At 51.2% G+C, this 15304-nt stretch overlaps 1 protein-coding gene across 2 annotated transcripts in view; it reads left to right on the top strand.

The window, feature by feature from the left end:
* The window catches only part of LOC142290669 (sarcolipin), a 60619-nt gene extending 45694 nt beyond the window's left edge, over positions 1-14925 (top strand). The window contains exons 2-3 of one of the 2 annotated variants that reach the window (XM_075334655.1): positions 12191-12225; positions 14316-14925. In XM_075334655.1, the coding sequence (XP_075190770.1) occupies positions 14388-14483 (96 nt within the window). In that variant the 5' untranslated portion in view covers positions 12191-12225; positions 14316-14387 and the 3' untranslated portion in view covers positions 14484-14925. The remainder of the gene's footprint in view (positions 1-12190; positions 12226-14315) is intronic. The other variant, XM_075334654.1, reaches the window with a different exon arrangement.
* Positions 14926-15304: the final 379 nt, after the last annotated feature.

The following is a 15304-nucleotide window of genomic DNA, read 5'->3' as shown; positions in this document are numbered from 1 at the left end:
TTCCCTTGGTAACAGCTTCCTGCTCAGGTACAAGACTGGGTGCTCTTGGCTCGCAGAGTCCACCTGGCTGAGCACCGCACCGAGGCCGAAGTCACTGGCGTCGGTCTGTACTACAAATGGCCGCGTGAAGTCGGCTGCCTGTAGCACGGGCGGGCTGGACAGGGCGTCCTTTAGGGCCCGGAAGGCTGTCTCGCAGTCCATTGTCCAATCGACTGCAGAGGGCAGCTTCTTCTTGGTGAGGTCCGTCAAGGGCTTTGCCAGGCTACTATAGCATGGAACAAACCTCCTATAGTACCCAGCGGTCCCCAAGAAGGACATCACCTGCTTCTTGGTCCTGGGGGTGGGCCAGGATGCAATGGCTTCCACTTTCTCAGGCTCGGGCTTCAGTGTTCTCCCACCTACCCGGTGACCGAGGTACTGGACCTCGCTCATGGCCAGCTGACACTTTCCCGGCTTGATGGTCAAACCTGCCCGGTGGATCCGCCTGAGCACCTGTGCTAGATGCTCTAGGTGGTCCTCCCAGGTGGGACTGAAGACGGCAATGTCATCCAGGTACGCGGCCGCGTACCCTTCAAGTCCCTTGAGCAGGGTGTTGACCATCCGCTGGAAAGTGGCAGGGGCATTCCTCATCCCGAATGGCATCACCGTGGACTCGTACAGTCCAAATGGGGTAATAAAGGCAGAGCGTTCCCTGGCCTTGCGAGTCAGGGGGATCTGCCAATATCCCCGGCTCAGATCCATGATGGTCAGGTACTGAGCCCCGGCCAACTGATCGAGCAGGTCATCGATGCGTGGCATTGGGTACGCATCGGCGACCGTGACCGCATTGAGCCCCCTGTAGTCCACGCAGAACCGAGTGGTTCGGTCCTTCTTAGGGACGAGGACTACAGGCGAGGCCCAAGCGCTGTTGGATGCCTGGATCACCCCCAGCTTCAGCATCTCGTCAATCTCCTGGCGCATGTGTTGCTGCACCTCCAGGGAGACCCGATATGCTGAACGCCGGATCGGGGGATGATCCCCAGTGTCCACGTGATGGACAGCCAAGTCAGTCCTTCCGGGCTGGTTGGTAAACAACCCCCGGAAGGAGAGGAGGGTGGCCCACAGCTGGGACCGTTGGTCTTCCAAGAGCTGGTGGCCAACCTCCACATCCTCAATGGATCCGCCTGCCCTAACCTGGGCTAGCATATCCAAGAGGGTTTCCGCTTCTCCCTCCTCGGGCAGGTTGCACACGGGGAGCGCACATGCCTCCCGCTCATGATGTGCCTTCATCATGTTCACATGGAAGGGCTTCCGCCTTCCACGGGCAGGGTCCAGGGTGACCAGGTACGTTACAGGGTTGAGCTGCTGGTACACGAGGTATGGGCCTTCCCAGGCTGCCTGAAGCTTGTCCTGTGGTACGGGGACCAGTACCCACACCTTTTGACCCACTTGGTAGGTCCTCTCACAAGCGTTCTGGTCGTACCAACGCTTCTGATCGGCCTGGGCTTGAGCCATATTGTCGTGTACCAGTTGCGTCAAGGCCTGCATTTTGTCCCGGAAGCGCATGACATACTCGATAACCGACACTCCAGGGGTGGCCAAATCCCTTCCCAAGCCTCTTTCACCAGAGCCAGGGGGCCCCGCACACGTCGCCCGTACAGGAGCTCAAACGGTGAGAATCCTGTTGAGGCCTGTGGAACCTCCCGGTAAGCAAATAACAGGTGTGGGAGATACCGCTCCCAGTCACGCCCATGGGAGTCGACCAACATCTTAAGCATCTGCTTTAAGGTGCCATTGAACCGCTCGCACAGGCCATTAGTCTGTGGATGGTACGGGCTGGCCACCAGATGTCGCACCTGGACTTGCTTACAGAGGGCCTCCATCAGCTGGGACATGAATTGGGTCCCCCGGTCAGTGAGCATTTCCTGGGGAAAACCCACTCGGGAGAAAATCTCCAGCAATGCGGTGGCCACCTTGTCAGCCCGAAGGGACGACAAGGCCACTGCTTCTGGGTACCGGGTGGCATAGTCCACTACCGTCAGTAGGAAGCGTTTCCCGGAGCTGCTGGGGATGGCCAGCGGGCCGACCAGATCCACAGCCACCCTCCTGAAAGGCTCATCGATGATTGGCAGAGATACTAGTGGGGCTTTGGGGCGTGGCCCCGCCTTCCCCACTCTCTGACAGGTTTCACACGAACGGCAGTAGGCAGCCACATCGGCCCCCATTTTTGGCCAGTAGAAATGCTGGTTTAACCTGGCCTTGGTCTTAGCGATCCCTAGGTGTCCGGCCATCGGAATCTCATGTGCGATCCGCAACAACTCCGTCCGGAACGGATAGGGTACCACCAACTGTCGGTCCCTGGGCCACGCCTCCGGTGAACCCTGCTGGACCGTGGCCCGGTACAGCCGTCCTTGGTCCCAGACCACTCGCTCCGGGTCCGAGTCCGAGGGAGGCTGTGCCGCCTGCTCCTTAAGAGCTTTCAGGCTGTCGTCAGCTTCTAACGCTGCCTGAAACCCCTGACTAGATGTGGCCAGAATCGACGAGACTGTCACATCTTCAGTCAGTACCCCGGGACCTGTGTCCTGGCCTCCACCTGACTCGGCTGCCACTTGGTCAGAAGGGGAAGAGCTATCGGACCTCCGGGAGGCCCCTTGGCTTCCAGCACTCCCACTGCGGGTGACAGCGGCCACAGCCGCTGCGACCGTGGGTCGTGCCTGCTCCCCCTCCGTTCCTGACCAAGTCGCCGGTTCAGGCAGACCTACCTGGCTTCCTGACACCCCGGTTGTGGGGGAACCATGCACCGAGATCTTACCTGGGAGCACCTCCGCTCCTGGACCGGCCCCAATCTCACCTGCCTGTTCCCCTCCTGCAGCAACAGAACCCCGCTGTGAAATCTCTGGGGACCCCACATTTGCTGTGGTAGCCCCCACCCCACACACTGGTCCTCCCCCTGCAGCACCCTGCTCTCTGCTTATCCCTGCAGAGGGCAACAGATCCCAGCTCACAGGCTGGTTACTTGTAGAGGCATTGTCACACCTTTCTCTGACCCCCTCCCCTGTCACAGCTGCAGCTGTGTGTGTGTCTATGGTGTCTATGCAAGCAGAAATATCAGAGTTCACTCCCTCCCCCCTTACATCATTCATAGATAACACATTAACATTGTCCGGAGGCATGTCAGTACTGGCTGAAGGTTCAGCCCTTGGTTGGGGCCCAAACTGGGAGGTTATCTGCCCCAAATCTGTCCCAAGTAGCACGTTTGCGGGGATCCGATCAGTTACCCCCACCTCCCTCACCCCTCGCCCTGCGCCCCAGTCCACATAAATGTCAGCAACAGGCAGCGCCGGGTCAATGCCTCCAATCCCGGAGACAGCGAGGGTTTTTCCAGGGATCAAGTCTTGGGGGGACACCATCTCAGGCCGCACCAGAGTCACCTCCGAGGCGCTGTCTCGCAGTCCTATGGTCACAGACTGGCCGACGGTGACAGGTTGGAAGCTGTCCAGGGACCTACCACCACCCCCACCCACACAATACACCTTGGGCGGCCCTTGGGACGGGGACGGAGCCGGGGCCTTGGGACGCTGAGGGCACATGGCCTTGAAGTGTCCAGGTAGGTTGCACTGGTGGCACCGTCTTGGTTCCGCCACGGGCCTGGAGAGGGAAGTTGAGGGGGACACCCCCTGCAGTCTAGGGGCAGGTGGGGCAGTCGCAGAATTCATCTTACCCCCTCTCCAGGTGCTGCTGGTGGCCGCTCTCCTGGCCTCAGGGGCCCGGTTGTTGGCGTAGTCATCGGCAAGGGCAGCTGTAGCCGTGGACCCCTTTGGCTTCTGGTCTCGGATGAACTGGCGGAGATCCTCAGGGCAGTTCCACAAGAGTTGCTCCGTGATGAACAAGTCCAGGATCTCCGGTCCGGTGGAAAGCTGCAGGCCTTGGGTCCAGTGGTCGGCAGCTCGGGCAAGTGCCCGCCGGTGGTCAGCCCAGGAGTCCTTTGGTCCCTTCTGTAGGCTCCGGAACTTCTTGCGGTAGGACTCCGGGGTGAGGTTGTACTGTTGGATCAGGGCCCGCTTGATGGTGTCGTAGCCCTGATCTGCCTCAGCAGGCAAGTCCCCAAGGATATCCAGGGCCTTACCCCTTAAACGGGGGGTCAGGTATTTGGCCCACTGGTCCTTGTTCAGATGGTGCTGCAAGCAAGTCCGTTCAAAAGCAGTCAAGAAAGAGTCCAAGTCTCCATCCTTCTCCAGCACTGGGAAGTCCTCAACACGGACCTTTGGAAGTTTGGTGTCTCGAAGGTCACATGTGGCTGATGAGGGCCGGAGCTGAGCTAGCTGCAGCTGGTAGTCACGGTCTGCCTGTCGCTCTCGCTCTTCACGCGCTGCCTGCCGCTCTCGCTCCGCAGCCTCACGCTCTGCGTGCCGCTCTGCCCTGCGCTCTGCCAGGAGTTCCTTGTAGCCCTTCTGGTCTCCAGCCTGGAGAAGGGCCATAGCCATTTGAAGAAGGCTATCCGAGCCTCCCAGGCTCGGTGGAATGGCACGTGGTGATCTGCGGCACGCTGCAGAGCTAGGCGATTCACTGTCCCTTTCAGAGCGGAGGGCTGGCATCTGGCTCGTTGAGGAACCTTGGGTGAGCTCCTCCTCATCTTGTCCAGCAGTGCCAGGTTGCGCAATGTCCTCGGCAGAACGGTTTTCTGGCGTCGAGCTCCTGGAGGACTCGTGGGCAACCTCCTCATTGCTGTCCACAGCACCGTCCTCCCTCTCTTCGGCTCCTGCCTTAGCATTGGCCAGTTGCATAGCTCTGCTCCTGGTGCCATCAGCCATTCTTGCAGACTTTTGGTCACTGACACAGAACTGACACCTGATGCCTCCACACACCTTACAGTATCTGCACTCTGACACTCTAGTGTTGAGCTAGTCTGAAGACCCCAGCAGCCACAGCTGCTGCAGGCAGTCTTTAGTGTCTGGGAGTATGGGTCTCACACTCACACACACTATTATCTCGATCCCACCGCTATGCCACCAATATGTCACAAACCACCGGGGGGGTCACTCAGAAATCCCCCGCGCTGGCTACCAGTACGTCACAATCGGGGGGTAACAAGTGGGGGTCACCCCTCCTTTATACCTCCCGACCGACAGACAGAGCACGTGACGCGCTCTCTAGCGCCCCTCTTATAGTCAGGCCAATTATGGAATTGCCCGACAATAAGCAAGGAGGCCGCTATACTACTTATGCCGATTATTGAAGGGTCCCCGGTGAGAGTAAGGTATATATTCCCCCGACCTCCGCGGGCGGAATATATAAAATCTCCCCGAATCTCACTGGCCTCCCCACAATAATCCTTGGCACAATTCGCTGCCACCAACCAATTTACGGTAACTATTAGCCGAACACACAGACGTGGGATTCAAGATCGAGATAACAGAACAGCCCAAGATTAATTATATAATTTAATCAGCCTAAAGCACACTAGAAACTACAATATATACAATAGGGAATCTACAGAATATACATATGTCAGAGTACAGTTACAATCAAAGCATGGGTTACAAACAGGCATACACAGTTCCAGCAGTTACCTTGTTGCGTCTGGCCACAGGGGGGCGCTGTACCCAGGTTTCTAGGATCCTTCCCACAGATGTTTCCTACACGTGCCCCCAGCGAAAAGAACACTGGAAAATGGCCGAAGTAGGGTTATCAACCTGGGCAAATCCAGGTCCCCTCCTACCTTAGTGACCTCAGAGGGAGCACTGCTCCACCCCTGGCTTGAGTTATGGACAATCCACAACATGGAATATGGGCCATAACTTTGCCTGGGAGCGTCGTAGGCGGACGCCAATGCTCTCATTGTGACAGTTATGAATTTAGCTACAGAACGAGGGGACTCATGACCTGTCTGCCAGTTCCCCATTGGCTGATATCACGCCTGGGGCATTTCCCAATGTCCTGCTCCCATAAAAAGGGTGTGCCGGCATCGTCCGCATGCGGAGACACCATTTTTATGGTTGCCATATTTATCGGAAATATGGCTTGCGAGATATGAACCATTTTTTACTGGAGTCGTTCTGTCTGGCTATTTCCATAGCCTTGCTAACTAGCTAGCAGCCCCCACTACAGGGTCACGGCAGGGAGTCATCCTGTGTCCATTGTCCCTAAGCCACCTAATTTCCATATCACAGGACATGGCCATGGAGGTGTAAGTGGAACACTGAGAACAAGAAGGGAGGGGGCACTGCCAGGGAGTGATGAGGGATTATGACTGGAGTCATAATTCATCTTCATATCCCGGGATTTGCCTCACACACATGTTACTTTTTTTTAACAAATTTTTCATCGGGAAAAAAAAACACAGTATTTGACAGTGCCAGCAAAGTGAGTGAGATTTCTGAAATCTCGTGCACACGCTGCTTAGTCTTTACTTACAGATTTGAACCTTCAAAGTGTTTTATGAACCCTGCAGCATGTCAATGCTTTCAGCATTTTTGCAGCATTTTTCACTCATTGAAATGAATGGGAAAAAATGCATAAACAACGCAGCAGAACACTCATTTTATGCAGCATTTTTCCTGCAAACTGTTTTCTTTTGCAGCAGAAAAATTGTTACAAATGCTAAAAATGTGCATGTAGCCTTACACGCCTTGCAACATGGCCCTGGATAAATGCCAAGTCAGAAACTGCAAAAAAGATTATAAGGGGTCAGATGCAGGTCATTGCGGGGTGCAGGTTTCTAAATTGGAGGGGGGAGAAAGGGGTGAAGGGTTATGTGGGACCCTTTATACTATTTGGAAGGCTATGTGGGGGCCATTATAGTATTTGGAGAACTATATACAAAGGGGGACAAAGATACAAGCATGGGATGGGAACATTTTGTGCTGAGGGAAAAAGACTCTTTCCCTCAGCACCCAGCTTTCCCATGCTCTGATATACAGTTAGGTCCAGAAATATTTGGACAGTGACACAAGTTTTGTTATTTTAGCTGTTTACAAAAACATGTTCAGAAATACAATTATATATATAATATGGGCTGAAAGTGCACACTCCCAGCTGCAATATGAGAGTTTTCACATCCAAATCGGAGAAAGGGTTTAGGAATCATAGCTCTGTAATGCATAGCCTCCTATTTTTCAAGGGACCAAAAGTAATTGGACAAGGGACTCTAAGGGCTGCAATTAACTCTGAAGATGTCTCCCTCGTTAACCTGTAATCAATGAAGTAGTTAAAAGGTCTGGGGTTGATTACAGGTGTGTGGTTTTGCATTTGGAAGCTGTTGCTGTGACCAGACAACATGCGGTCTAAGGAACTCTCAATTGAGGTGAAGCAAAACATCCTGAGGCTGAAAAAAAAGAAAAAATCCATCAGAGAGATAGCAGACATGCTTGGAGTAGCAAAATCAGCAGTCGGGTACATTCTGAGAAAAAAGGAATTGACTGGTGAGCTTGGGAACTCAAAAAGGCCTGGGCGTCCACGGATGACAACAGTGGTGGATGATCGCTGCATACTTTCTTTGGTGAAGAAGAACCCATTCACAACATCAACTGAAGTCCAGAACACTCTCAGTGAAGTAGGTGTATCAGTCTCTAAGTCAACAGTAAAGAGAAGACTCCATGAAAGTAAATACAAAGGGTTCACATCTAGATGCAAACCATTCATCAATTCCAAAAATAGACAGGCCAGAGTTAAATTTGCTGAAAAAACACCTCATGAAGCCAGCTCAGTTCTGGAAAAGTATTCTATGGACAGATGAGACAAAGATCAACCTGTACCAGAATGATGGGAAGAAAAAAGTTTGGAGAAGAAAGGGAACGGCACATGATCCAAGGCACACCACATCCTCTGTAAAACATGGTGGAGGCAACGTGATGGCATGGGCATGCATGGCTTTCAATGGCACTGGGTCACTTGTGTTTATTGATGACATAACAGCAGACAAGAGTGGCCGGATGAATTCTGAAGTGTACCGGGATATACTTTCAGCCCAGATTCAGCCAAATGCCGCAAAGTTGATCGGACGGCGCTTCATAGTACAGATGGACAATGACCCCAAGCATACAGCCAAAGCTACCCAGGAGTTCATGAGTGCAAAAAAGTGGAACATTCTGCAATGGCCAAGTCAATCACCAGATCTTAACCCAATTGAGCATGCATTTCACTTGCTCAAATCCAGACTTAAGACGGAAAGACCCACAAACAAGCAAGACCTGAAGGCTGCGGCTGTAAAGGCCTGGCAAAGCATTAAGAAGGAGGAAACCCAGCGTTTGGTGATGTCCATGGGTTCCAGATTTAAGGCAGTGATTGCCTCCAAAGGATTCGCAACAAAATATTGAAAATAAAAATATTTTGTTTGGGTTTGGTTTATTTGTCCAATTACTTTTGACCTCCTAAAATGTGGAGTGTTTGTAAAGAAATGTGTACAATTCCTACAATTTCTATCAGATATTTTTTTTCAAACCTTCAAATTAAACGTTACAATCTGCACTTGAATTCTGTTGTAGAGATTTCATTTCAAATCCAATGTGGTGGCATGCAGAGCCCAACTCGCGAAAATTGTGTCACTGTCCAAATATTTCTGGACCTAACTGTACATCTGCTCTCAGCACCCAGCTTTCTCATGCTCTGATATGGAAAAGCTGGGTGCCGAGGACAAGATAAATATCAGAACATACTGTAGGAAAGCTGGGTGCTGATAGAGGGATTTCAGATCATGGGAAACCTGGGTGCTGTGGGTAAGAGCCAAGTGTCAGCGTCATCATTTTCCTTTTACCCCGAGTGGCGGTGTCATCCCCTGCCCCAAGTGTCGGTGTATGTGGAGGGGGAAGCCCAGGTCTGAACTTTGCACCGGGGCCCATCCAACTCTAATTACGCCACTGGTTAGAGTTATGGGGGAGGATAAAAGGTGAGAGAAGATGTTGCTACCTCCTCTGACGTATCAGGAACCGACAGTACAGCAGGAAGAAGCTGCAGCAGAAAAGCCACGAAGAACATTGTGGCATTGATGGAGATGGTGTGTGCGGACACAACAGTCCACGGTGACCAGCCGATGCACGAGCTGGTTTGCGTGACCTGCATGTCCCCTCCAGCTGCAGTGAATTTGCCATCCCTCCCACAGCATGCTCTGTTGGTTCTGGCCACTGTAACATTACTTACCAAAGGGGGTGAGACTGCACCAGAGGAGTTCCAGGTGCCCTCTCGAGGAACTTCTGGGCTCAGGGGGCATCGTCTGACAGTATCTTCTTTTCCGTTGGTCCTCAGCACAGTTACAGCCAACTGGAAGTGGGTGGCCCCACACTGTATCCTACTTTTGGTTTGTGGCGTATAAGGTCTCAGACCTTTGTGTTGGTGGCCCCCAGTGATGTGCCTGCTGAGGGTCGAATCCAGCTGACGAAAGAGGAGGCAGTAGGGGGGTTTGTGGCTGCAGTCTGTGTTGTAGCCTGTTAAGCCATGGAGAATTCTAACAGTGGCCCTTGGAGGGGTGCCATCAGGGGTTGAACCCAGCAATGGACAAGAGGAGTCTTACAGCCCTCCAGCAGTCAGGTGGTGGGGTATCAGGGGCAGAGTACGGGCCGCATGAGGGCACAGAGAGCTGGGGTTGGTGTAGCCTCTCGGGGCCTGTGGGTCTCCCTCATCCGGAGGACCCTCTTCATGTTGGGCTGGAAGCAGGAAGCGGGCAGCTGAAGATGAAGAACAGAACGCAGGTTTTACAATATGTGCTGTACCAGGGCATGATGACTGCACTATTATGGTGTTAACATGCTTTATGGATGTTAGGGGTAGTTTTCCAGATTTGTTCTTGCAACACAGGGATGGCTATTCACTTTCTAGTTATCAGTTTATTGCAGTTCTGAAGGAAAGTTTGCTATGTTTGGGTGAGAAGCCGGAGAACTCTGGTTCACACTCTTTCTGCATTGGAACGGTGATGAAAGTCTCTCACTGGGGCTTAGTGATGAACTCAAACGCTGTGTTGGGAGTCCGTGTGTTTTTATTCTTACGTTTGCCCTCATCTGGTTACGGTTTAGAGGGTTGTTTAGTTTAGCATTATGTTGGTGATTCATAGGTGAGCAGTATGTGTACGAACGTAGTTTTGGCTGTCTAACTTAGTTTTTTACTTATGACCCTCAGGCACTTATATGTGTTCTGGGGAGCGTTGCAAGTTGACATTCATCCTGACAGCCGGCAGCTGGGGCATGGATATAGGTCCCTGGCACGGATCAAGTAGTTTGGAATCTGCAGAATAATATTGGGTCGGGGGTATCCAGAATTCTCGTACTATTGCAGAATAGACCGACCACCAGTAGTGCTTGTTTTACCTGTGGGAGGCAATTATGTACCGCCCCGGGGCTCGGCCGGCCGCCGATACGCTCGGATCCGTGCTCGTCGGTGGGTGGCTCGAGCTCCTCACGGACCCGGGGGCACGTCGCTCTGAAGGGGGGGTTGGCGCTACACGTAGGGACTTCGGTGGGGAGGTCCACGCCCGGGGCCGCGGTTGTTTGTAGGGGATTTCAGTTTGTGACACCACCCACGGGTTGTGGTGAATGGATGGACACCACCGCTGCCGTTGACTAGGCTCCCGTGGACGGTGTTGCGCAGCTTGGTGTTGACCCCTCCGTGGGTAGGGGGGATGATGGTCCCGGGGGCCTGAGGGAGGTGATGAGGCGGGGGATTGGATGCGTGCTGGGGTGTCGGTGTTGTGTGCGACCCAAAGGCACTGTTGTACTCACTATTACAAACATGCTGGAGACTCTGGTAAACCAAACAAGATGGTGAACGGTGCCTGCAGCCGGCTGCAGTTTTCCCCTTATTAGGTTGGTGGTTTCCGCCTTTCTCCTGGACCTTTCTTATGTAGAAAACGTCGACTCCTATGCCTGAGCAACGGTAGTCCGCTCCCTAGCTTGGTATGTGCGGGGAGAGCCCTCTTTGCCCGCAGACGCTGGCCCCTCGGGTCACTATGCCTGGGCGGTGGCGTTACCCTAATGGTTGGGCTGTTGTCTTCAGTCGGGTCTTAAGGGGGCTTTACACGCTACGAAATCGTTAATGTTTTATCGTCGGAGTCACGTTGTTAGTGACGCACATACGGCGTCATTAACGATATCGCAGCGTGTGATACCAGCGACCTTAAGCGACCTCACAAATGGTGAAAATTGTTCACCATGGAGAGGTCGCTCCAAAACCAAAAATCGGTAATGGCTGATTATCGATGTGGTTCGTCGCTCCTGCGGCAGCACACATCGCTGTGTGTGACACCGCAGGAGCGAGGAACGTCTCCTTACCTGCCGCCGGCCACAATGCGGAAGGAAGGAGGTGGGCGGGATGTTACGTCCCGCTCATCTCCACCCCTCTGCTTTGATTGGCCGGCCGCTTAGTGATGTTGCGGTGACGTCGCTGTGATGCTGAACGTCCCTCCCCCTTGAGGGAGGGATTGTTCGGCAGTCACAGCGACGACGCCGACCAGGTAAGTGCGTGTGACGCTGCCATAGCGATAATGTTCGCTGCGGCAGCGATCACACGATATCGCATCCACGACGGGGGCGGGTGCTTACACGCTCGATATCGCTAGCAATTGCTAGCGATGTCGTAGCGTGTAAAGCCCGCTTTAGGTGGGATAAGTCCTTAAGTCCAGTCCTCAAACAGCTGATTTGACTCAGCCCGGTTGTTTCTGGGCTTCATACTGGGTCTGAGTACCCCTCCTGGCGCTCTGGTTTCCAATCGTTCCCCGGTTCGGTACCGGCAGGCCACCGCCCATCCACGGTCCCTACAGTTCCACCGGCTGTAATCCCAGCTCCTGCAGGTGGCCACCACCGTCTGCCTCCTTGCCAGAGGTGACTGGGCTCCAACTCAGACACCTGGTGTAGACTATGGCAGACCTGGACACAGGTCTGCCCTTGAACTTCACTCCACTCCACTTCACTGTCAAAGCTCAACTCCTGTTTTTCCCGCCTCAGGGCTTGTGAACTCATCGGTGGGTGGAGCCAACCGCCTGGCTCCACCCCCCTGGTGTGAACATCAAACCCTGAGGGAGGTGACAAGGGTTTTGTAGTTTGGCTGCTGTCAACTTTCTAAGGAAGGGGGGGGGGGCGTGTGTGTGTATGGGACTGTCAATGACAACCTGGCTAGTCCAGGGCGTCACAATTAATTACATTGGTGTTAAGTCTTAATTAATTTGGGATAATAAATTTGATTTATTGCGATTGGGTTCTACTTACCGGGGTTTATTTTTATTTGTCAGATATTGTGGTGCAGTTTGGCATGGAGACGCGTGAGGTGAGTGGATAAACTGAAGAAAAACAAAGATGAAGGTGAATTCAGCTATTGGCTATTTTGCTGCCAGGAATGGCGGGATGGTGGTGCGTCATAAGGAATTGGAGACGCCTTCAAGGGAGTATTCATGGTTTGGTGGTGTCCATGTTAAGGCTATTGGCATGGATTTGTGGATGTTGGGTTTGAGGGACCATATTGAGCAAGCCGTGGAGGGGTTTCGGTTCCAGACCACGTAAGATGTCACGTAGCTACGCTTGTGACGAGGGATAAGTTTGGTTTAAAGACTGGTTCATTGCTCTTGTCCTTCAGCGGGAAGGCAATATTGGGGAAGGGGGAGATGTATTAATTATGGGATATTATTAGCTCTGTCCCTGGAATAGTGTGGTGCGGCTAGGGAGTTTTTTTTTATGGTTGTGGGATTTGCCTCTGGACTAGATCTATTAACTTTATTTTTATATTGTTTATATTGTTGTGGGGTTGCTATTCATGTAAGAGCTCAGGGTTTTGTGTGAAATATTTAATAAAATGCTGCTGTGGCCATTTTACCCAAGTCATGGCAGGCAATCATGTGTTTATTTTTCATACACCAAAAGGGAATAGGTGATATGTTGGGTAATAGGCAGGACACAACCAAAAATCACTCTTAGATTGTCAAGTTTCTTTCCTTCTGTGGAAGTGCTAATTTGCATGCCCTGTACTATGACAATAAAATATCTATTACCCTGTATTGTGACATCACTGTTTATATCATCCCTATACTGTGTCTTCCTTGAGTTTATCATCCATATACTGTGTCTTCATTGAGTATTAAGAAAAAGGTTTTGGTACTGTGTTAGCTTTATAACATCATATTTTATTTTTATTTTAGTTAGCCATTAAAAAGTATCACAACTACAAAATTTTAATTTTGATTCTCTCACTGAGAGCAATCAATCATTCATTGAGTATATCATCCCTATACTGTGTCTTCATTGAATTAATCATCCCAATACTGTGTCTTCATTGAATTAATCATCCCTATACTGTGTCTGCATTGAGTTTATTATCCCTGTACAACTATGACATCACTGAGCTTATTGAATCTGCATTGTGGTGAGGTGGAGGTTGCAGTTGCAACTGTGATTTGGGCCTACAAGCGCCCACCCATTCATCTGACACATAAATTGGAACCTCTGTTTCCTATTTTGCTGTGGGACCTGGTAACATGTTAGGCTAGTTTCACACTTGTTGTGAACGGCATCCGTTGCATTGCGTTGTGTGACGGATGCAACGGATGCGTTGCATATAATGGCACAACGGATCGTACAAAACAACGGAAAGCTTTTTTTAAAAAATTTTTTAATTTTTTTTATTTTTTTACAGTTTTACTGGCAGCAGACTATTGTAAACGATCAGCTGATCACCCGGCGGCCGGGCGCTCAGCTGAGAGCTCTCACATGCCGGCGGCCGGGTGCTCAGCTGAGAGCTCTCACATGCCGACGGCCGGGCGCTCAGCTGAGAGCTCTCACATGCTGGCGGCCGGGCGATCAGCTGAGTGCTCTCAATAGCCGGCGGCCGGGCGCTCAGCTGAGAGCTCTCACATGCCGGCGGCCGGGCGCTCAGCTGAAAGTTCGGCCACCGAGAGACAAAAAAAAAGTTTCTGTGATTAAAAAAAAACAAAAATGAGCATGCGCAGTGAAATATAGAGGATTCCGCCGCTCAAAAATCGTTACATGCTGCGTTCCTTCCGCCCGGCAGACACAACGCAGCGTCGGCCAGCGGAAGCAACGCAGGTACTTTTGGCACAATCCGTCATCCATACAAGTCTATGGGAAACAGCGGAATCCGTTAACGGATTCCGCTGTTTTCCAAAAGGGCAGATTGTGATGGAAGGAAATTAACGCAAGTGTGAAAGTACCCTTACTCGTCTGCTAACACAACACAATTATTCTTTAATTCATTCCACTCATACTCCTTTTGACTTTTTTGGAAACTTAAGGGTTTTTTTCATTGCCACTTAGTATAAGTAGTTGTGGTACAGGAAGATGCATGGTGCCCATATGTAATTACTTTTTTACATGATAACCATTTATGATTTTTCTGTACTTTTGTAGGACAAGCTACACTGAAGGTCATCCTGAGGGTAAAGTTGTCAAAAATCTACAAAACCTCAAAGCTTTTCAAGAATGGAGCGTTCAACTCAGGAGCTGTTCCTCAACTTTATGATTGTCCTGATCACCGTCATGCTCATGTGGATTCTTGTGAAATCTTATCAAAGCTAAAGGACGTCACAAAAGTCATGGAGCAATAAAATTGTCTTCATGGAAAAATGTGAGACTTTCTTTCCACCTCAAGGTGTGCTGTGTCCTGTCACCAAGCCCCTAGATCCATCACCTGCAGATTAGGTCGATGTCAAGTCTACATATGCACCTCTCCTTGGCCTTGTATCCAGCGTTCTGCACCCTGATCTTCCAAACCTGAGCATTCACTTGGCTATGATTGATTACTTGGCTGTGATGATGTGCACACAATATTCGAGTGAGATTTCAACACAAGAGAAATGTTTAGTCTACCGGAGGAAGCAAAGAGAAAAATGTAAAACTTTTGCCTTTAGAAATAAAAACCAGGAATGTTTGGATTAAAGTAAAATTGAACATTCGGATTCCACGTGTTTTTCAGTGCAATAAAAATCTTCCCACCAAATGTTATTAACAGTACATGAAATGTGTTCTCTTGTATTTCCTTTAAAAGGGCCTGTCCAGGATTATAATTTATAGGCTCATCGTTATTTCCAAAAGCAGGGCCGCTCTTAGTGATAGGTTGTTTTTGGTATGACATGCCCAAGGCCTTCTATGGTAAAATTATAATATCTAAATGGGCTTTACACGCTGCAACATCGCTAACGATATATCGTCGGTGTCACGTCGTTAGTGACGCACATCCGGCGCTGTTCGTGACATCGCAGCGTGTGACACCAAAGAGCGACGATCAATGATCGCAAAAACGTCAAAAATCGTTGATCGTTGACACGTCGCTCCTTTTCATAATATCATTGGTGGTGCATGCCGCTGGTTGTTCGTCGTTCCTGCGGCGTCACACATCA

Source organism: Anomaloglossus baeobatrachus, chromosome 2 (genome assembly GCF_048569485.1).
Source record: "Anomaloglossus baeobatrachus isolate aAnoBae1 chromosome 2, aAnoBae1.hap1, whole genome shotgun sequence".
Taxonomy (NCBI): Eukaryota; Metazoa; Chordata; class Amphibia; order Anura; family Aromobatidae; genus Anomaloglossus; species Anomaloglossus baeobatrachus.
The sequence above is the reverse complement of the archived record's forward strand: the minus strand, read 5'-3'. Positions and strand labels throughout refer to the sequence as shown.